The sequence below is a fragment of the Primulina tabacum genome, chromosome 4 (genome assembly GCF_025594145.1).
Source record: "Primulina tabacum isolate GXHZ01 chromosome 4, ASM2559414v2, whole genome shotgun sequence".
Taxonomy (NCBI): Eukaryota; Viridiplantae; Streptophyta; class Magnoliopsida; order Lamiales; family Gesneriaceae; genus Primulina; species Primulina tabacum.
This window is the reverse complement of record NC_134553.1, coordinates 47,955,357-47,978,748: the sequence shown is the minus strand read 5'-3', so window position 1 is coordinate 47,978,748 and position 23,392 is coordinate 47,955,357. Positions and strand designations below refer to the sequence as shown.

Here is a 23,392-nt window from a genome sequence, read left to right as displayed (position 1 = left end):
TGATTCTCTTCTCTGCTTGTGTGTGTTCTTTCTGTGAATGAATATATTTTGGTGATATATATATTTATACGGGTGCGAGGCAGAGTGGACTCCTTATTCGTAGTCACGCACAGAAAAGTAGGGATACTACTTTCTTTCTGGAAACTCATTAATTATTTTTACCACATTTTTGTTTTCCGATACTATTTGGTGGGGTTGGGGAATTTTTTAACTAATCTATTTTAATTAAAATTGGGGATTTTTGGGGAGGGAGAAGACTAAGGTCTTCAACGAGTCAAATTTAACTAAACAATATCGGATTCGAGTTTGGCTCGTTTAAGATATATAGCTCGAATCTTTTATCGTTAAGCTTGAGCTCAACTTGTTTTAAAATTATTAAGTTCGCGGATAGCTCGAGTTTGACTCGTTAATAGTTTTTTTATAATGTTTAATGAGTCTGCCTCGAGGTCGACTCATTAAACAGGCTCGTTTTCGATCTTGTCGAGTATTTTTAGCGAAAAAGTCAACTAAGATATGAGAATCTAAGATGACGGGATTTTATTTTATATTTTTCCAATCACTTTATTTACACTCAAATTTTGATGTGTTAAATACAAGTTATTATTGTACGTTCAACGTCAAACGAACTAGCAGAACACAAACTCGAGCTCGCGAACATGCTCGCGAACTTATGAGCCGAATATCTTTAAGCTCGACTTGATAAAATTATGAGTTCGAATCTCTAGACAAAATCACCTGCTCCATTTGGTATATAGTTGCATATAATATATACGGGCGAGTTATTGGACCGCTTCACCCAAAAAAATTCGACGAATACCTAACTTGGAACTGAAATTGACAATGGGAAAATGCAGTAATGACCAAAGCATATAGACACATAACTTTATGACCTTGTGTATCTTCAGGCACTACTCGCTAACTAAGTACACGTACCTAGTTACATACATGCATGGAGGGTTTAGGTATATTCGAACTAGGGTTCACGCCCGAGATTACACTGTTCGTGAAGATATATAGTTCTTTTTTTTAACAGTGTCGTTTTGAATTAATGAGAAGGATGTAATAATTTGATTATTTCGATTTTGTATATAACACAATGTTTTAATTTGGTCCCAAATTTTGAAATTGAAGTGGCTTTGAAATTATAATCGAGTGGAAAAGTCATTTAATGGTTTGATGATGAAACCCTTGGATTTTTTGTGGCATATGTGCCATCTCATATCATTAGCGTGTGTCTAAGTGCGTTCGACTTCTAAGGAGTTTACATTGAATTTTTATCTTAGTTAATCACGTGTGACAATGATTGCATTGTTGGTGTCACCGTCTTTCGAGTGGGGTGGGTATATGGTGAAAATGAACTTTGAATATGTAAAGAATAATTAAATTCATCCTCCCAACTTCTTGGTAACAATACACGAATTTGGCTTAGGAAAAGTAATGTCAAAAGTTTCTAACTTACTAGCATAGATCAAGAACAATGTATGGCAACGAATCAATGAAGAAAAAAAAAAATACAATGTATGGCATTACATAGTTCTTGATCCTTGTATGTTATTATAGCTCAATTCGACTTTAATCAAAATTCACTCGATTGAATAGAATATCTATCAATTACTGACTTGTGAAATATTGATGATGTTGTAATTAGTATTACTGATGTGACATTGAATATCGTTGACGTTGATCTAAGACACTACATCATTACTCCAATGGAAAGAGGTAAAACAAACTTTTTGACTACTTGAAAAATCAAAATTCAAAATAAGTCAATTTTACGTGATGAATTTGATTATTTTCTCCTAAAATTGTGAGTCCTCGATTTACGGTGGAGTATATAAAGAGACCATATATATTAATTAAGATAAATATATGAACACATATACTCATAATTTCAAGAAATTAGAAACATGCTCATGAGATGATGAATGCTCTCCCCCACAAGTTCACGACTTTAATTCTGTCTGTCTCCACAATTAGGGACCGTCACGGGTTCAACCATTTCAAAGTGGGTAATGCACCGACCCAGACCCGATTGGTTGCTTCGGCTTCAAATTATGACAAAGCGTGGAGTATTGTCACATTGCCCCATAAAATTTATACAAGGGAAAAACTATATAGTTGCTTATCAATTAATATTTCCAATTTTAAATAAATTTATGTCCAAGCATGCGGAATATTGGGGAACCTCATGCACTATGCTGTCACGCTTGTTCCGATTCTGTCTCCATGGTAATGCTCGATGTTTTGGTCTATTTGAAAGGATAAAATAATCAAAGGGAGAGTTTTCAAATAGAATAGGTCTCTTGTGAGACGGTCTCACGATTCTTTATCTGTGAGACCGGTCAACCCTACCTATATTCACAATAAAAAGTAATACTCTTAGCATAAAAAGTAATATTTTTACATGGATGACTCAAATAAGAGATCCGTCTCAGTAAAAATTGTTCGTCGACACATGTTTTATTCTAAAACCTAGCTAGACTACATACTACACGGTAGTAGATCGATCAAGCAACCATGCATCCTCAAACTTCATCTTCTGGATATTCTACACTATCTCGCCCACCATCGAAAGGTCACCAACTTCTAATGGCGCTACAAGGAACTGGGAAGCACGCTCCATTTTCCTAGAGACACCGATATTGCTCACCATATTCGATGGCTAGTAAGAAGTATCATGGCCATGAGGCACGCAATTGTCGAGACAAGACGGGTTTGAGCGAGCTGCGTGATATAGAATTAAGTACATGTCATAAAAAGGGCTGGCAGCGGAATAAATCATCATGCAAGTCGTGTTTATTCCGTATTTAATTTTTTATTGTGAATATCGATCGGTAGGGTTGACCCGTCTCACAGATAAAGATTCATGAGACTGTCTCACAAGAGACCTACTCTTTCAAATAACACGCGAAAACTAATATTTGACAACATGAGTGTGGAGCACGTGGAGTCGTAGACACATACTCAGTTCTTTGTTTCCTGAGATTTTTTACCAATCAATTAGTTAGATAGCATCACTTCCCGGAATCTCAAACATATCTAAAGGGCCAAGCTTCTGTTAGTGAGTATGCTCCAGCAAAAATTCAACATATTGATCAAGAAATGCCAATATTTCTCATTTTAAACCAGGATCCTGGATTACGTAAGTGACAAGTCTTCCAAATTCTCCTAAAAACAGTAACATCTAGCTCTATCTCCATAACCAGTTAACTTTTCCTCTTTCGAAAATAACCAAAATCAACATTCAAAGATATGGATCGTGGATGATCTTACAGATAGTGACAATGTACTGGTAGCACAAATAGTTGACTATGTTTTTCTTTCCTTACAAAAGATTAAAACAGTGACATTTGGTGAATGTTGATTTTAATTATGTTTCATTTTCTCCTATATCATGTACCACATCAACTGAATAACATGAACCATTGAATATTTTTTAATGTACATAATCTAGTTTATGATATAACATCAAAATGCTATGAAATTTGACTACATAAATAGAGATCGATTTCGATTCAAGTGTTATGATACAAATTGAAATATCAATGTAATTAAAGAAAAATAAATTATTAATTAACAAGATAACTTAAAATCTTAAAGAGGATTCAAAAGGACAAGAAGAATAGAATCCAAAGCATAACCGAATCACATCCATGCAAGATTTTCAAATCGTAAATTAGGATAAAAAGGAAACCTCCATTTATGACTTCTGGTGAACAAATACTTATCTCTCCATTATCAATATATCTAATTATTTGAAAACATTATCATTGGTGGGGTCAACGAATATACTTATGGAGTAGGTCTCTTGTGAGACGGTCTTACGAATCTTTATCCGTGAGACGGGTCAATCCTATTGATATTCACAATAAAAAATTATACTCTTAGCATAAAAAAGTAATATTTTTCATTGATGATCCAAATAAGATATCTGTCTCATAAAATACGACCCGTGAAACCCTCTTACACAAGTTTTTGATTATATTTATGTAGGACTTATTAGGAAGGTTTATGGTTTTTTAAAATAGAATTTAGTTTGATCTTGAATGTAACGGCCACGCGTGGACGTACGCATGATCATGTTATTTTCTTTTATATTTTAGCAATACTCTTTCAATTTTTGTCTCAAAATCTATATATATATATATATATATATATATAAAAGCTAATACTGACAAATTAAAGATCTAAAACCCAAAATATATCATCAATAAGACGAATTTATTAATTTTCCTTCAGCAATTTGTGATTTTGGATTGGATATGAAACCTCGTATTTCGTCCCAAATTACTATTATGAACTAAATGTATGTGATTTTTTTTAAAATTATTAAGGTTGTATTTAGATCGAACGATGCAAATCTATAAAAAGCGTAAGATAAATTTTTTCAAATAAACCTATTTTGTAGATTTTAAAACTCATTACATTAGGTCATGATAAACAAGTTAAAAATATACAGTTTTATTTGAAATTTATAGATTTCAGGAGTACCCAGATAAAATAAGACGAATATATATCCAAATATAAAAGTTCAAATCAACGTTGTCAAACCTTATATTTTGGTGATACATATGTTTTGCCAAACATTTGGGATTAATTATATTTTTTTAATAAAAAAACGTAATATTTGTTTATTTTTATTGTCACTCTATAGTTTCCATAGAGTGACAAGATTAGCCTTATCTGTTGTCCAAAACTATATGTTATTTACCTTCACCAAGTAATATTAAAAATCAATAAAAATAAATAATTAAAAAAACCGTGACATGGCTATACTTTTCTAATAGCTACGGATTATTTTATTTTTGAAAGTAGAAACTACAATAGTTTTAACACTACTTTTTCCTGATTTATTTATGTTAATTATATACGAAAATTTTGCTACGTAAGCAATAAATACTAAAAAGTAATACTATTTTATGAGCCGAGTGTGATAAAAATTTGTCTCACAAAATTGATTTATGAGATTGTCTTATAAAATTTTTTGTGTTAATGAATATTGGATATATTCCCTGTCCATAATCGACTCTAAAGAGACACTAAAAACCACTTAAAATTTTGATAAAGTTTATCAGTATATATAATCAACTTGGCGAACGTACAACTAAACAATGAAATTTAATTTATCCTAAACAGTAACCTTAATTATGTATTATAGAATATTAAGTAAACATCAAATCATAGATATTTTGATATTAGATCGAAGTAAGTGAACATAATATATACAAAACATGTAACGTTAATCATGGGAATTAAATAAATTATTAATAAGTTATTATTAAAGTTAACTACAACGTAAGAGTGGTAAGCGTAAGACATCCAAGGTGGGATCTAACCATGTAAGGATTTTCAGATGAGATCATGTCCTAATGTCCTATTAGTTGAATAAAGTTATTAATTAGTTTAGGTAGTTAATTAAATAATTATCTAGTTTACATTGCATCATACCCTAATTAATGATAATTTTAACAAATGAATACTTTCTTGTCCGTTGCATAGCACTATCAACATTTTCTGAATACTTTTTACTATCTCTTATTTATAAAAGATTTATTTTAGGTCATGTCTATCAAGTAAACTTATATTCGATATTTATATATTCTTTATGAAGAAAATATTTTTTTTCCTTAAAAGTTTATATATTCTCAATTTTTAATCGATCAGTTCAGAACTACTAGATTTAAATATTAAATTGTTAACATTTCAAATCTTAAAAAAAAATTGTTTTTTTGGCAAAAACTTGTGTGAGACGGTCTCACGGGTCGTATTTTGTGAGACATATATCTTATTTGGGTCATTCATGAAAAAATATTACTTTTTATTTTGAATATCGGTAGAGTTGACCGGTCTCACAGATAAAAATTTGTAAGACCATCTCACAATAAATATATTGTTTTTTTGATATAATTGTACGTGAAAACTGGGGAAGAAAAGGAATTAATAAACTAAAACTATCAAAATAATTTTAATGAAGAGATCGTCTCAAATTTCTTTCATTTGAAGAACCATGACGTACAGAAAGTATTAACATGGGCAAATCTTGATCATCTATCTTATCATGGGGACAATGCTCACATGGGTATGATGAAATGAAATAGGGGTCGATTTAATGCATTTAGTAACAGGGTGTCGTGGTTCACAGCCCAAACATACTGGACAACAAGTTAAAATGGGCTTAAGAATGACGAATGCATCTGTTCGTATAAACTCAAAGCCCAAATGGAAGAAGACCAACTTTTCAAGATGCATTGCATTTGCATAAGAAACAAAAAAAATTAATATATTAATTGATTAACTTAAAATAATTTAGTATAATAAAAATCTCAAACTACCCAATTCGTGAAGCTCAATTTTCCTATACAAGCAAAGGCCACACATGATACAAGAAGTAATCGATCAATTTTCCTATCTAATTCTTTGTTAATATCTATTTCTATTATTAAGTGTGCATAATAAAGACAAATCCAACTGTGCCATGATCTTTTTTTAAGAGTAGATCTCTTGTAAGATGGTCTCACGAATCTTTATCTATGAGACGGGTTAACCCTACCGATATTCACAATAAAAGTAATATTCTTAGCATAAAAAGTAATACTTTTTCATTGATGATCCAAATAAGAGATCCGTCTCACAAAATACGATCCATGAGATCATCCCACACAATTTTTTGCCATCTCTTTTTTAAAATTCACCATTTCAAAATCGTCGTCCAGTCGCTCCTCTTCGTTTGAATTATTTATATTGGTGGGTCATTCTTTTTTTGGCAATTAGCTAAAACCTCCTTCCATAGTATAATGGTTTGCTGATTTGGTTTCCACTTGGCCATACTAGAGAAGTTGTCAGTAAACACAGAATGCCAAAAAGGGGTAGAAGATTTTGTGTGAAACTCTTTAGCGATTGTCAAATCGTAGTTCAAGTAGAGCACTTGTAAGTTGGATTCCAATGCTTACGGAACTTTATACTTTATTTCTCGTTTTCATTTTGGACATTAAATATCGATAGAACTCTCAAAATGGACAAAGATTATCATATCGACTCACCCCACAACGTAAAATTGTTGGGTTGGATTCAGATGAGTTGACAATGTCTGAATCAGTCAAATATGACTTTAGATTGGCTAGGCCGTCACATAAAATAGTTAGATTGAAAATTTTCTGACCTGCCAAACTAATAGTGCGACCTATCATGCCCCGCCATATGATGGATTGAGGGCATGTGCTCCCTGTTAGCATGTTCTGACTAGGGCAGAGCCATCTTTGTGTTAGAGTGAGCTCAAACCCCACCTTTTTTTAAATAGTAGTTTGGAGTTAGAATTCTTACCGTAAAATTTAATGTTGCGAATTTTTGGAATAATAATCAATTGATTGAAATGTTTGATGATTGTTGATGATCAATTATTATTGAGTTTGTATTGCGATTTTTCTATTTAGAATAATCGAAAATTGAATAATTATGAAATTAGAAAAATAATTCTTTATTGTAAAATTTTGGGATTATTGAAATTTCTAGTCAGGTAACTCATGGAATGAAGGAAAAAAAAACTATTAAGTTATTTTTAAATCAAAAGTGTAGATATCAACAAATAATGGGAAAACATTAATTAATGTCGATGTACGAACAAAATATCAGTTTTAATCAAAATAAAAGATCGAACTGAAATAATTTGAAAAATCGGTTCGGATTATTCAGAAATTTGGTTTAAATTTTTTAAAATATCAATTAGTTCGGTTCGATTTCTATTTTTAATATAAAAACTTCGTTAACCGAACAAATCAAACTTTTATAAAAAAAATTAATATTAATAAATTTTCTAATAAAATTTATAAGGAAATAAATTTATAAATTTATAATAAAATTTATTGGACAATAGAACTATATTTAAATATATTTTTAATAAATAAAATTTAAATTTATTTAATCCAATTTTTATGATACAATTTTTTATTTAAAACTTGATTTTTTTAAAATAAGTCTAAAATTCTTATTGTGTTACCGATCCAAATAATCGATTTTTTCGATTTGATTTGTTTGGTTTCCATAGTAAAGTATATAGAGAAAAAAGTTCGGTTAATTCGATTTTAAAAAATTAGATTCGATTTTAACCGAACCTATTAATGTTTTACATGTATGGCTCAGCCCCTGGTTATGACAATTCTAGATGTTGACCACATATTAATAGCTTTAATTAAGAATAAGTATATTGTGATACTGTTTCACGTATCTTTATTCGTGAGATGAGTCAATCCTGTTCATATTTACAATAAAAAAATATAACAATTTTGGTAAAAAAAGTAAAATTATATTATAGATAATTTAAATAGAATATCTGTAACACAAAATTGAATGATTAAGTTCTAGTGTTTAATCAAATATTCAAGTTTGTCAAAATTTTACGAAGAAAACCAAAAGATTATACAAAACCAGCATTACTGTAAAATGGATCCGGTAACCCGCCCGATATTCTTGTACGGTTTTCTTGCCCGGACTATTTTACACTTCCATGTCTGATGCATACTTGTTCAGGTGCACGTTTTTCTCAATAGAGATTACTTTTCTTTTTTAAATACAGTGGGAGTCTCAGTCTACATATATAAATGGAAGTGATTCTTTCACTTTACTAATAAAAAAGTGTTCCCAATCCCAATGGATCTTGCTTTATGTCCAGCTTCCCGGCAGCTCTCGCCGGAAAGTGGCCACTATTGTTGGAATTCTGTCAGACCCGTTTCTTTGGGGCGGACTTTGGGTCCAAGGCGAGCAGTGATCGTAATGGCCCAGAAAAAGAAGAAAATCGAGGGCGTGAGTGATCAGCTGAACTCTATCGCTTCGCAGAATTTGGACCAAGCCATGGCTCGCAGAAGGGTGCGATCTGCTTTTAGTAATGTTCAGCAGCAGCTTGATCATATATTGTTTAAGGTATTTTTTGACGATTAATCGTATTTGATTTTGATTTTACGAACTGCTAGATGCATACGAACTCCTGTTTGTATGCATCTAGTGCTAAGAGACTTTCTTTCTTTCTTTTTCTCCTCCATTTTTGCTTTGATGAGCAGATGGCTCCAGCTGGGATCAGAACAGAGGAGGTAAGTTGTACTAAGCTTTGCTATCAATCCTCATTTAGACACACTGGCGGATCAAGATTGATCTGGGCTATTTAATATATTTTGGAAATTTAGATTTTTAGAAAAATCGTACCTGGCTGGTCCGGTCTCCTCTTTTTTGGACTAGAATCTTATGCTTTTTTTGTGTGATTTTATTTGTTCCTCCGTGTTTATCCATTGATTTTGTTGAAGAACTGAATATTTGGGGGTGAAACTGGCTTGTTTTTTGATGTTTGTGAAAGAATTGCGCTGGCTTGCCATCAATTCATATACTGCATATTGATTAGCAGCACGGTAGCGTCTATCTGAAGTTGCGCTTTTGCATTGTGACACTTGACAGTATGACATCTTCCAATTCTTGATATTGAATGCAAATGTTTGTATAGTGGTATGAGATCAATTCAAACCGACAAGAAATTTTCTGCAAAAGCTGGTTGCCGAAGCCCGGTGTAAGAATCAAAGGAGCCTTGTGTTTCTGCCATGGATATGGTGATACCTGCACTTTTTTCTTTGAAGGTTTGTTGTTCTTCATCTAATGTAATGCGTCTGTCTCTTTTCCTCTTTACATACAATTTGTGCCGGAATGACTTGACTTCAAACAAACTGCACTATTTGATCGTCTTGAAATTGTATCTTACCTTCTGAGTTTCAGGCATTGCCAAATACATAGCTTCGGCGGGTTATGGAGTCTATGCAATTGATCATCCGGGCTTTGGTCTATCTGAAGGATTGCATGGTTATGTTCCGTCTTTTGATGGGATAGTAGATAACGTCAACGAACAATTCAAGATAATGAAAGGTGAGTGCCTTCTCTATGGTCTTCCTTGATTTAATAACAAATTCAGGTGAAATTCACGGGTATACATGAACAGAACTAGGACTTTGAATTGGGAATCATAATTTCTATGCATCGACTGTATCCATTTTGGATGTTTATTTGAGAGTTCTTACTTTGATTCTTTGGTAGGGTGGGCTTTTATACTTATTCCTCTAAGACAAGTCACGCCATAATGTAATTGTGATACACAGGAAGGCCGGAGATTCGAGGATTCCCCCGATTCATATTCGGTCAGTCCATGGGTGGAGCAATTGCGATCAAAGCACTTCTCAAGGCACCAAAAGAATGGGATGGCATAGTTCTTGTAGCTCCAATGTGTAAAGTAATTCATCGTATCTTATGTTTTTCTACTTTGAAAATAGCTTTTGCATTACAAATTCTTGTATATAAGTCGAACACAAAGCCAAACTTTGCTTTGCAATCTCCAACTTTCAAGGACAAAATATTACAGGGATAAGCTCTATTAAATGAAATCTGACGCCCGTTTTTATAATCAGATTTCAAAGGAAATGTCACCCCCTCTTCCACTGCAGAAACTCCTAATATTAATGTCTGAGTTTATGCCAAAAGCAAAGCTCGTTCCCCAGAAAGACTTAGCTGATCTGGCATTCAGAGAACTCAAGAAAAAACAAATGGTATGTTTCAAACTGTTTGTTTGAGAAGTTTCATAGCAACACACTGAATTTAAAACTGTTAACATATTCCGAACTTATTTATTTTTAGGCTCCATACAACGTGATCAGCTACAGTGATCAAACGCGACTCAGGACTGCTGTGGAGCTACTAAACGCTACAAAATATATCGAGTCACAGGTGAATAAGGTCAGTACCGTATCCTTTCTTCATCCATCATCCACTGTATGTCCACTATTTTCTTGAAAAAAATGATTTTTTTTAATGTCTCAGGTTGCATCTCCTATGCTTGTTCTTCATGGAGCTGCTGATAAAGTGACTGATCCTCTAGTGAGTACATTTTTATACGAAAATGCTTCGAGCAAAGATAAAACTCTGAAGCTTTATGAAGATGGATTTCACTGCATTCTCGAAGGGGAACCAGATGACAGAATTTTGACTGTTCTTGGTGACATTGTTGCATGGCTTGATTCAAGAACCTCAATGAAGTAGTGGCTCAACTTCTTCTTCTTTTTGGTTAAAAAAACTTTATTTATTTGCCTTTAGGAGTTTCATTGGTAAAGTTGGTGAGTTGAGATTGTAGTGACCAGTAATTTAGTTGTTGAAGAGATATATACATCTAGAGAGGCATTAACTTATTTATGCGAAAAATAAGCTCTATCTTGGTTTGTGTTGGATAACATCCGGTCCTCTTGGAAAGTCCAATAAAAGTTTGAAGAATAAACTTGATTGTCACTTCAATCTGGTCTTCTTTTAATTTTTTTCCTATGCTTAGATTGAATTAAAAAAAGAAGAAAAGAGTTTAACCTTGACTTAGGCTTGGTTGGGTTGTAATTTTATGTATTTATTATTTATAAATCACTTTACATGTATATTATATAATATTATTGTCTTCGGGCACAATTACATATAATTTTTTTTTCATGTTAAGTAATTTATGATTAAAAAAAAAACTTAGAGATTATATTAAAATTAAAAATTTATTCAAAAAATGACTTTATTATAGTAATTTTATTTTATGGGTGATATTAGTAAATAAATAAAAATAGCTCATGAAATTGCGGAATAATAGTTATGAAAATATCAACTGTGAATATAGATACAGAAACTACCGATAGGCGATAACAAAAAATCATTTTTGGCTTTATTTATTTTTTATTTTTTCGAAGTATCCAAACTCATTTTTGCTTAAAAAACAAATAAATTACAAGAAAATGTCCTTTTAATATCCAAATCTAGATAAATTTGTATTATTATTAATTTTCAAGATTTTTTATCTGGATCTTTTTAATTGAGTATGTCTTTAAGTTTAAAATTCAGAATAATTTTGAAAATTTATATTCGGATAAATTTGTAAAATGATCTTGATCAACTATTTATTCAAAAAATTGATTATTCAAATACACTTGAAAAAATCAACTCCTAAAATAAATATTTGATTTTAAATAAATAATTGACAAAGTTAAATCAAATCTTTAAAGAAATAAATAGTTTATCAAAATTATTTTACAAATTTTTCAAACATCTTCGTGGGCAGAGAGGTTCAGAAGCAACAGTACTGATGAATGGTCGCAACAAAATTCTATTTCTAGGTGAGGAATCGCAAAAAACATCCCCGATCAACATATATGCATAGTCAACAGTTATCCATCAACAGTCCATTAGTCAGTCAATTTTTTCCAAGAAATCCGATGTCTATGCTGAATCAACTTTTCAACAGGGGACTTCTGGGAGTGAAATGGTTAGTGCTTAACAATTTTTGTGATAATTATTTGTTTGACAATATCTGTGATTATTATTTTTTAATTAATGGTAAATGTAAGATTGAAATAGTTGGTACCTTGTTCAGAAAAGAAGGGTAAATATTACACTGATCTTCGTCGAGTTCTTGGGTATTTTCTTTTTCTTTGAGTTCATTTTTTATCTGGGTTTTTATTTTTCGTATTTGCCATTGTTTTTAGACCATAATATGCTTAAAAATCGCAGCTTTCTGCTAATTCTATGATGTTTATGCAATTCAACAATCTTAACATGTAGTTTTATTTTATGCTTTTTTTGCTTTGTGTCGGATATTTGTGTTTAAGAAAGAGGGGTTGCCTTGAATGTTATTTCATGGGTTCAGAAAAGGTTTGTAGGTACTAAGATTTGGCAAACATTTTTACTAATGGTGGGCCAAGATTTGTATTCGATGCAGAAACTCGTCACTGTGGAATCACTTATAGATCTAAAGGTGGGTTTTTTTGAAATCATGAGCCTCAGTGCAGAAACTGAGCAATCTATGATGAAGTGATCTTGCTGCGTCTTTATGTGCGTGTGTGTGGAAACTCGTGCTGTATTATTTTAAAAAATCATGACCTTTCAGGTTCTATATAGATTTTTATTTAACTGAAGTTGATTGGTAACTTTGTAGTAAAACATGCTTGACCTTGGCCATTGCAAAACAAGCGAGAGTCACTCTAACCGGTTTCTTTCGTCTTCTCCAACACTTGAATCCTAGGGAGTGAGATATTCTATGAGTGACAGTCTATAGCCCATGCTGGATCATACTAACGGCTCATGACCAGTAGTGGTGCATGGGTATGGACCGAAGCCCATGTTGGTTCAGCCAAATGACTGATCGTTACAAAAAAAGACACCTGAGTGTAAATAGCGATTTATTCTGCAACAGTTGTAACTCTTAGAAACTTAATCACGTTTTCGCTTAGTATGTTCTTTTAGTTTTCCAAAACCGGCCCTGTACTCATCCGTGGGAAGAGGGAAGGAGAATTAGAATCTTCCTTCGTGTTTTGTTTAAAAATATCTTAAAATGATCTTTTTCAAACATTTTGTTGCATTTATACCAATAAGTAAGAATGTAAGATCACGATATGCATTTATGTGTTTAAATTTGTCTATGTATGTATGAAATCGAGTACATCACATAGATACATACCCAAGTAATAATTTCGTGCAAATGATAAAAATCAAGGTCAGTTACCAGAATGAAGGCTACATTTTATATCCGTTGCCTCTGATTTCTGTTGATTCAAATAAACTTTTCTATTTGTTTGTTACTCTACTACTTGAAACAGGGAATGCTCGAGTGAGCTTCGGGAAGCAGTGGCAAGCATAATCTTTCCATCTCCCAAATGTTCAGATTTGCCAGATCTATTGCATGTTCAGAATTTGTTTGCTGCGAAGTATGGAAAAGAATTCATAGCTGCTGCAACCGAGCTTCGCCCCGATACCAGCGTCATTCGTACAGTTAGTTTATTTCATCCTTGGTTATCAAGAAAAACATTCACACTCAGGCATCTGATATGACTCAAACCTAAACTATATCCTGGAAATCAAACTGCTCTCTACAGTTATTCTTTTATGTGGGTTCCTCAATGCGGTTTATCCCTTGTCTTTCAGATTATTGAAAAACTCACTGTGAGTGCTCCGCCGCCACAAGTAAAACTCAGAGTTCTAAAGGAGATCACGCTAGAGCACAGTGTTGATTGGGACTCGACTAAAACTGAAGCTGAATTCGGCAAGAAACCCGAAGATCTTCTGGTATTTGTCGTGTTTCAAGCTATTAATCTTTCATTTTTCAGTTCTGTCTCTTGTCCGAGCCATTCTCCTGGCGTTGACAATGCATCTGTGTACATTTTAGATGGACCGAAGCAAATATCTGTTCAATTTCCGAAGCCAGAAATTCAAGAAAGTTCATCTAGCACAAAGCATTCTGTTAATTATGTAGATGGTTAAAACAGAGAAGATTGATGATTGCAATCTCCCGTTTCTCGTAACAGCACCCCTGCTGCTGGTGTGTCCGAATCTTCAAGGGATCAGAGTTTAGAACCGAGTTCACATTCATCTGATGTGCTTCAACTGGCTTGCACTGCTATTGCTGCAGCTGAACGTGCATCAGCTTCTGCCCGTGCTGCTGCCGAGTTGGTAAATGCAAACTTTAGCTCGTTGAAACTAATGAAACGAAAATCTAGATGAAGGTTTCGGCTCAGAAAGTATGATGGTATGGAGTTCTGAACTGATCCCGTAGTCCAAGATCAAACTGAAAATTGGAAGATGAATTTGTACATGTATGCACAAAACGTTTTTGTTTACAATTATCTATGTTGTTGGCAGCGTCATGCATATTTAAAGTCTTTGATTTGATAAAAGATTTATGGGACCTTTTGTCAATGAAATATGAGTTTCACTTGTTTAAGTGCTAGATTCCAATCTTATCTTCATGACTTGAGGCATATTTTCCTACGGTTGCTTTAGATCCCTATTCTTTAGGTACATGCCTGAGTAGGAACACTGCTAAAATACAGACAATGGTGGATAGTTGTAACAGTTGATAAGATTAGACAAGGGACTTTGGAAGTAATTAGTTAATACATTTAGCAAGTATAGCCTATAGGTGAAAATAGTTAAAATTTAGACTTTTTTGTTTGTGGTCTCTCCTTGGAAGCCAGAACCTTCACCTTTGAAGTTATTCCGTGTATTTTTTTAAAAATAAAAAAAGTAACAAAATGAATAGATGGGATGGAGCTTTCGAGGCTAACGGAGACTTGCCACCAAAAATATGGTGCATACCAAAGGTCCTTTTCAAATATTTTAGGGATAGAATTTATATCCAGCTATATAATATTTAAAATATAATATGGTTTTCTTGTGAGACGGTCTCACGAATCTTTATCTATGAGACGGGTAAACTCTACTGATATTCACAATAAAAAGTAATACTTTTTCATGGATGACCCAAATAAGAGATTCGTCTAACAAAATACGACCTGTGAGACCGTCTCACACAAGTTTTTGCACATGAATAACACATGAAATTATAACCCATCTTAATTAATTGAATTGATAGACGATTTATAACCTATCTACACCAAATTTCCAAGTTCGAGACGAGTAACTGAGTTCAAAACTCAATAATACTAACGCTGATACTTATAATAAAAAAGCCCAATACACAACTCAAAAACTAACGAGAACATTCTTCCGGTTAATCGGCTAGTCATGCAGAGAATATTCAATTTTTTGTTACAAAAAATTGGTAGAAATTCTTGAAAACCGATTCTTAATCTATTTAATACTTCAGTAAATGATTTTAAAAGAAATTAAGTGGCAATATATAATAATATTACAATAAAACATCGAAAAGCCTGGAGAAGTAGTTTCCCCCAAAAAACAACGAAACAAATTTTTTTTTAAAAAAAAAAGAGAAAAGAAATAGACAATATATAATAAATCATGAAAAGACGTAGCTTTTGAGTACCAATGAAAGAAGGTTCAGAATGATTGGCGATGAGACAACAAAACTCCTCATACAAACGACAATCCAAATTATTCTTCTTTTCTCCTCTAAATAGCAAGAAAATGTTGGTCACTTTCTGTTGGAACCTTCAAACTTAAATTAATCTAAAATTTTCGAAAACAAAACTGTTTAGAGTAGGTCTCTTGTGAGACGATCTCACGAATCTTTATCGGGTCAACCCTATCCAATATTCACAATAAAAAATAGTATTTTTTTCATGAATGACCCAAATAAGATATCCGTCTCATAAAATACGAACCGTAAGACTGTATCACACAAGTTTTTGCCAACTGTTTAAGAATAAATTTGGGACGGTCTACACATCAATTCAAACAAATTAAAGCTCAAATAACATGATATATATCAAAGTTAATTTTGGAGTACAAATTCTGATGTCAAAATAAAAAGATGAGACTCAACTAAAAATAAATAAACAAAAGATGAGGTTGAATTTAATTTTGATACTATATTTTTAGATATTCGAATAAAATTTAATGTGGGCTCTCTGCTCTCTTAGATATTTTGGATATCAAGGGGCAGGTTGTCTAATCAGTTAAATATAAGCAACTAATAGACGGAATTTTAAAAATATTTTACTACAAGAAGAAAATTAAATTGATTAAATATTATTTTATTAACTAGAATTCACTACTGTATCCAAAAAAAAATTAAAATAATATAAAGAACGTACGCTTTGATTGGATATATATTTCCTTGCTGAACCACATTTTATACTTGTAAAAATAATTTAATTCGCGACCTAACAGAGGCATTGGGCAGGAACTTAAATTATTATTATTTGCACCTGTTCTTAACCGCATGATATTGAGGATAAAGTTTTCAGTTTGGAAAATTGAAATGTTCTTTTGGTATGTTTAACTTTTTTCGTAATTAGGTTTTTTTGTAAAAATTGAATCTTAGTAATCTATTTTCAATTTTTGTTAATTTTATTCTAATTTCCACTTGTGTGATTTTTATACACAAGAACTCTACGTCAGCATCATATCAGTGTCATATCGACGCCACGTCCACGTTGTAAAAAGAACCAAAATTACAAAAAAAAGAAAATGTAGTTAAAATTCGACAACTTAAATGACCAAAATCGCAGATGGACAAATATTTATGTCCAATATTACAAATTTTCCTTCTTAAAATCGTGATCTAATTCTATGAAAATTTTCAGTGCAAAACGTGTTTCTAGTACCTGTACATGTAGGTCTATTTTATTTTATTTTTTTACCTTTAGTCGAACAATTGATGTGGGAAAGGATAAATCTTTTGGTAACTTAAAAAATTTAAAAGCGAAATAATTTTATGGGAACTATTCACAAGGGATTTTTCTGATCCTCTGCTTTTAATTTGTAGCTTCCGATGAAAGTCAGTTTGAACTACATATCGGTACAAAGCAGCCATTAGTAGTTTTTTATAATAAAAAAAATCATGACCCAAACTTTGAGCAATTTTCTTTCATTTTGGTTAACTGTGACATGGAAAGTTTACTCCATCAACTCTCAATTCTTATGCTTTTTCCCTCAATAAAGTTTGGAAACTTTGATTATATATATATATATATATATATATATATAAACGAGCTAGGGATTCACGTACATTTATTTATAAAGACTAAGATAAACAGATTTAGGATGTTAAGATTTGATGTAAATTGCCTAAAAGATATTTGATGTATGATTGTGTTTCAATTGATGTATTTGATTTGAAAACTTGCTTGATGAATTAATGGGTACGTATTTGAAACATATCACAGTTATTATTGAAATTGTTTGTTATATTAATATAAAAAATATTTGAAATTCGCGTTAATACTGAAAAGGCTGTGAAGAGTGCAAAAATATTGGTATAAGTTGATAATTAATGTTTTATTCATCTTTATTCTCGAATCTACCCTTTACAGTAAATTGTATGAAGTGATTTTTATATATTAAATTGTCTATAATTTAGTTAATAGACTAAGTGGTGTTATGAGTTTATGCTGAATCTATTAGCCAAATATGGAGGATTTTTGGCTTTATCAAAAGTTGTTTTAAATTTCCTGATGCTTGATTTGTTATGACTTACTATGCTCATTAGAAATAAAATCATAATTATCAAATTTATTTATAAACTTGTATCTATTTACATATTTCTAATGGTAAAATTTGGATTTAATCCATTAAGTTGATATTTGATTTCTCTTCTAGGTCTTTTTCACTAGATTGCTAACGTGGTTCGGACATGTCAAGGCAACAATGTCTAATATCGTGTCACCAACATATAGTGTCACATCATATCGGTGTCAATGCTACATCAATACACTGTTAGTGAAAAATGACTAAACTTAACCAATTATGTTAGAAAATGAAGAAACTAAAAATTACTACATACATTTTCTTGATATTATATTATTAATGCGTGCAAGAGGACATTTTGAAAAGGCGATTCCCCAATAACTAATGGTTTCAAGGGAGATTAAGACTGAAAGTACTAAGATGGATAGAAACACCTCAATAAATGAGACATGAGTACGATAACCCCACGAGACCTAGGTCCTTACACAGGAAGCATGCTCTTCTTAACATGAATTTGAGCATGACTGCACAGTCATGTGTATACGATAAAGACTTTGTCTTCACTGCCCTTAGTGTATATAATGCCAATTCCCTCCTCCAAAAATTAAGTGGCAAGGGTTAATTTGATGCTATATATATAAGATGCCATTTTGGAAGCAATTCCTAGCTTCAAGGTAACTGTACGTTACCAATTCTAGATTATTAATTATATATCCTTGTGTTTGTGTGGTTGGGTTCAAGTCGAGGCATATGAAAAGTCGAAGATGGGATAAGAAGAACGGACGTCTTGTAAATCTTGACTATTAGTTACAACTGTATATATTTTTTTAAATTTTATATGTTTATATAATTTCATCTATCAATTAAGTGTATATACATCATTAAGTCTCGCATTACCATTCATTACAACAGTCATGTCGCCTCCATAACTAAAATTTCAACGACTATCGATCCCGAAAAAGCCTTGTATGCATCATCATGACAATCACAAATATCATATAGGTGGTGTATTATAAATGATAATACAACTCAAATATTTTAGATTATATAATAATTTAATCATTATGTTTCGATCATCGTATATACCACAAACGACATTGTAAGCAGTTGGTTCATGTTTGAACATTGTCATGTCACCAACTCTCAAATGATCTTACATACATTTGGGACGCAACATGATCCTTCTGGCCAAGTTTTCCCCTGATGAAGATGGGGTAGCTAAGTTTTGCAAGATTTTGTGTGTATGGACATATATATATATTATGGTATCATGAGTCTAGTATGTAGCTAGCTCCAGGGCAATAAAACTAGCTACTATACGCCGAGCCAAGAGATTAAGGCAACGTCCCTCTCATTCTTCTCTCTCAATCCCAAACCAAATGACACTACACTGCACTATACTTCCATGCATCTGCACACCAAGCCTCTCTTTTACTCTGTCCTTTTTAAAGTCACGAGACCCTCTGCCTCTTTATTTCATACTCATTCAATTTTCTTGAGAGATATATATTAGAGAGAGAAAGGGAGAGAGAGATTAAAATGAAAATGTTTCCAATGTGGTTGGCAGAAAGAAACTGAGAGAGAACTTTCAAACCCTTCTTTTTCTTCACCCATCACTCAACTATAGCCCTCTAAATTTCAGTCCCAAACTGAAAGTCTTATAATTTTCCAAGCTTAAGTTGAATCCCATCTGCAAGAAAATCCAGAATTATTGATCACTTCAAAGAAATTTTGATCTTTTGGCATATGTCTTTCTCTGTCGGTCGTTCCATTATGTAGGCCTCACCCCACAAAATTTAATTAAACTCCCCCGAACAACTGCATCTATCTTATCTTATCTTCTAAATGTTTTCTAGCTTGCTTTTGATTTGAATTCTCTGGTCCCTATCTAACCTTCTGTCTTCTGTTTTCTGTTGTTTGTTCTTCTGTTTTTCCAGGAGATCAGAGGGAAATCCATTAGATCTTAATAACTTACCGGAAGATTACGGTAAACAGACCTCTGAAGATAGTTCTTCATCTGCTGGTACATGGCTTTGTCTTTACTATTTATTTATTGAATGCGGGTTCTTGAATTTGAAGATGGAAAGAAAAAAAACCCACCATTTCTTTCATCTTGATTCCAATATGAAATCAACAACTTTTGCTAGATCAACACCATCACTTTCAGTGTTCCAAATTATATGCATTGCTTCTACTTCTTACAGTTGCATCTCAATTCATTTTGAGCTAAATAAACGTGTTTTCCCGTTGGAAACTCCGTTTCCTCCTAGATTTTCTTTTCTGTCTTCATAAAAAAGACAGCCCATTTCTTCTTGGCAAATGGAGTGTGAGATCGAAACCCTAGAAAGAAAAAAAAAAAAACATTGACAAGACAAGAAGAAAAAAGAAAATAATTATGCTGGAGCATCATAATTAATTTGGTGGAATTAGGGTTGAAGTATAGGCATAAGATGTGTCTCATCAGAGTTGCTTTAAATGGCATAGTTGCAGGAGGAGGCTACAGAAAAAAGAAAAACGGCGCAAATGAAGCAAAAGATGAGTGTGGGAAGGTGTATGAATGCAGGTTTTGTTCCCTTAAGTTCTGCAAATCTCAAGCTCTCGGGGGACACATGAACCGCCACCGCCAAGGCAAACTCTTTTCATTTACTTATTTTTATTAAAACTGCATTTTTCTTTGAAAACATGAATTTTAGCAAAGTTCGTTATACAATGAAATGCTCCCACTGTTTTTTTATTATTATTTATTGGGCAATGACATAATATTCCTAGTTTATTGAAGCACTATCTTTGTCAATCTTTTCTTCACATGTTATTATCAAGAAATTAATACTTATGTGGAATGATACGGAAGTTCGACTCCAAAATTGTTTAAAAGAATCTATACATTATCAAATCATAAAATTTTCTCTCAAAGTGACTCTTCGTTGGAATTCTTATTAATAAATTTGAATTTCAATTTACTTTTTTGAGTACATTGGAAAGGAGATAGTATTAAAGTTGCGGGGGATTGAAGCCGAATCTTGATAAAATGGTTTATTATTATAGATAAATTTTTGCTTGTGGTTCCAGAAAGGGAGACAGAAACATTGAACAAGGCTCGTCAACTGGTTTTAAGTAATGATTTGGCCCCAACTACACATCACTTAGGCTATGTTTCAAGGTATATATATATATATAGATTTACAAACCCCCAATCAAAAATAAAGTCGTTTTCATTGCATTTATATTTTAACCAAATGTTGATTATTATGTCTGTATATTTAGCAATGGGCAACCAATCCCACATGGAGGATACCATCATCAAGGAACCAACATGTCCGATCCATCCTTGCCTTTCAGATCCATATACCCTACAAGATTGTTCCAGGCATCTTCACCGCTGATACCGCCACCTCCGCCGCGGCCTATGTACACTTCTCCTCAACGTCTGCTGCCGTTCCCTTCGGGGCCACCGATAAACGAGTACTACCTGGGACATGTCCTCTCAAATCCGACATTCGGAACAACTCAAAATGAAGGCAATTACACCTGCATCGGAGCACCGGTGGGGCACGGTGGGGATGTTAGAGACATGACACTGCAGAATCAAGAAGACGGATTGAACTGGGGCCGGAGATAAAATGGGACAAGATTGGAGCAATTGGAAGATTTGATGATCAATCAGTTTCAAGATGGATTCTACGTATATTTGTTTCTTAATGTTTTCTCTGTGTTGTTTCTTGGTAAGTGAGAGTGGCAACGTTTTAATGTTGGTGTTGACAAGGCACACTCACTGAAAGAGAAAGATATGATCCAAGCAAACTGACAAATTAAATGCGGATGTAAAAAGAGACAAGTTTTTTGTTTTTTCCGAAATGTGGATGGATTATGCCATTCACATCGGAATCATTCGATGGATCCACTTCCACCATCGCTTGTTCTTATAATATCATTTATTTTTCTTTTTTACTAAAAGATTTTCATAACCAAAAAATTCTTGTAACTAAGCCTTCTATCAGAAATGCAAAATTCTTCATAATTTGTCAAAGATCTATTTTTTAACTCCAATGAGCTATTAACCAATCATTTGAAAATAAAATGTTCATTTTACTTTGAATTTTCTTCTCTTTTTCATTCAATGTTAATATGTACTTGATTGTCCGTCTTTAGACATATAAAATTATTTTTTCTTGAGGCTAAAATAAAATATAAAAGTAAACAACAAAAATTTTGTAAAGTAATATCAAATTAGTAATTTTATCGAGAAATCAATTGTTTTGAAAAAAATTATTTGATTTTGACTTATGTTATTATAAAATTCTTATATGTTTAAATATTTTAAGCATGAGATAAACATTTTACTGTTTATGTAATTATTGTAGAAACGTATAAGGCTCCGTTTGAAAAAGTCTTAAAGTATCTTTTTGGATAAATATTTGTAAAATGTTTTTGAAAAATAGTTTTAAAAAGTGTTCTCTAAGTATATTTTTAAAGAACAATTGTTATAAATTTTTTTAATGTTTTTTTAATCGAAGGTAGTGATGGAAATCAAAATATATTACTTTCTAATTCTCAAAATATTTTTATATAATAATTGTCCAAATTAAAACATATTTATTCTTAAAACAACTCCTAAATATTTTATAAAAAAATTAATTTTTTTATAAAAACTTTTTAAAAGTACATGTCCAAACGAAGCCATAATTTATAACCGTTTCTTACTAAAATTTTATTTCCTTAAATCAATTCAATTCAGAGTAATTTGGGAAGCAACTGCAAAATTCTTCTGAATGCAGTTTGTAATTTGGGTGTGAAAAAAAAAAAGAAAGATATAATGATTTGTTCTATTAACTCGCTGGTGTTATGAAGAACAAGGAAAATTACAATTTGATCATGCAACTTGTATGTTTTTCAATTTTTTTCTAGTTATATGTCAATTACCATTTTAATCAACTAATTTTTCATTTTTATCTTAGTTTTTTTTTCATCGAAGATATGGCACGACGCCAGAAAATGATGACATAGAGATTGACATTTCTGTCGTGTCTAACATTATGTCAGCACTCCGATGAAAAATAACCAAAGTTGAAAAAAGTGTGTGTTAGTACGAAACGAAGACCGCAAATTAACAATAACATGACTAAAATTGAAAAACACGTGCATTACCAAATATGTAATTTTCTCAAAAAGTACGTAAGAGATCTAGTTTTTCCCTTAAAAATGAATGACCAAGTTTATTATTGCAAGTGGCCTACTCTTCTACTTGCTTTCCATCTCCCCTTGGGAAGGAATATTACAACTTTCCCCTCATTCGAAACACAACGTCCTAGTCGTTCTCGGATGATATTTAATCAGACCCATACCACATGCCAATGCAAAAAAGAGCATCAGTAAATATAGTTTATTTTATAGGTATTGTTAATTTTTTCCATTCACCAAATTTACTAGCTGGGAAAGATTAGCCAAAAGTTTCAAACTCTAGGGT

The 23,392-nt window shown here is 32.3% G+C and overlaps 3 protein-coding genes across 16 annotated transcripts; all 3 read left to right on the top strand.

Moving 5' to 3' along the window:
• The first annotated feature begins 8,507 nt into the window (after positions 1-8,507).
• Positions 8,508-11,310, top strand: LOC142543586 (caffeoylshikimate esterase). 3 transcript variants are annotated; one of them, XM_075650941.1, is made up of 8 exons: positions 8,508-8,913; positions 9,051-9,080; positions 9,485-9,614; positions 9,751-9,897; positions 10,128-10,258; positions 10,470-10,571; positions 10,660-10,758; positions 10,843-11,310. In XM_075650941.1, the coding sequence occupies exons 1-8, from the start codon at positions 8,644-8,646 to the stop codon at positions 11,059-11,061; spliced, it is 1,128 nt and encodes a 375-aa protein (XP_075507056.1). In that variant the 5' UTR covers positions 8,508-8,643; the 3' UTR covers positions 11,062-11,310. The 3 variants fall into 3 exon arrangements, with proteins under 3 accessions (XP_075507056.1, XP_075507055.1, XP_075507054.1); XM_075650939.1 differs by having other exon boundaries at positions 8,517-8,913; positions 10,434-10,571; XM_075650940.1 differs by lacking the exon at positions 9,051-9,080 and having other exon boundaries at positions 8,513-8,913; positions 10,434-10,571.
• A 777-nt stretch (positions 11,311-12,087) lies between these two features.
• LOC142543585 (uncharacterized) lies at positions 12,088-14,777 on the top strand. Of its 12 annotated transcripts, none has more exons than XR_012819796.1 (4): positions 12,088-12,310; positions 12,764-12,882; positions 12,980-14,106; positions 14,207-14,777. XR_012819796.1 is itself a non-coding variant. In XM_075650938.1 (4 exons), exons 1-4 carry the CDS (start codon positions 12,198-12,200, stop codon positions 14,412-14,414), a joined length of 495 nt encoding a protein of 164 aa, XP_075507053.1. In that variant the 5' UTR covers positions 12,088-12,197; the 3' UTR covers positions 14,415-14,777. The 12 variants fall into 12 exon arrangements, 2 of the variants coding, with proteins under 2 accessions (XP_075507053.1, XP_075507051.1); XR_012819795.1 differs by adding an exon at positions 12,419-12,461 and having other exon boundaries at positions 12,764-14,106; XR_012819794.1 differs by adding an exon at positions 12,403-12,461 and having other exon boundaries at positions 12,764-14,106.
• A 4,599-nt stretch (positions 14,778-19,376) lies between these two features.
• Positions 19,377-21,884, top strand: LOC142541732 (zinc finger protein JAGGED-like). The gene is made up of 5 exons (XM_075648195.1): positions 19,377-19,703; positions 19,866-19,951; positions 20,413-20,556; positions 20,998-21,088; positions 21,193-21,884. Exons 1-5 carry the CDS (start codon positions 19,675-19,677, stop codon positions 21,545-21,547), a joined length of 705 nt encoding a protein of 234 aa, XP_075504310.1. The 5' UTR covers positions 19,377-19,674; the 3' UTR covers positions 21,548-21,884.
• The last annotated feature ends 1,508 nt before the right edge of the window (positions 21,885-23,392 follow it).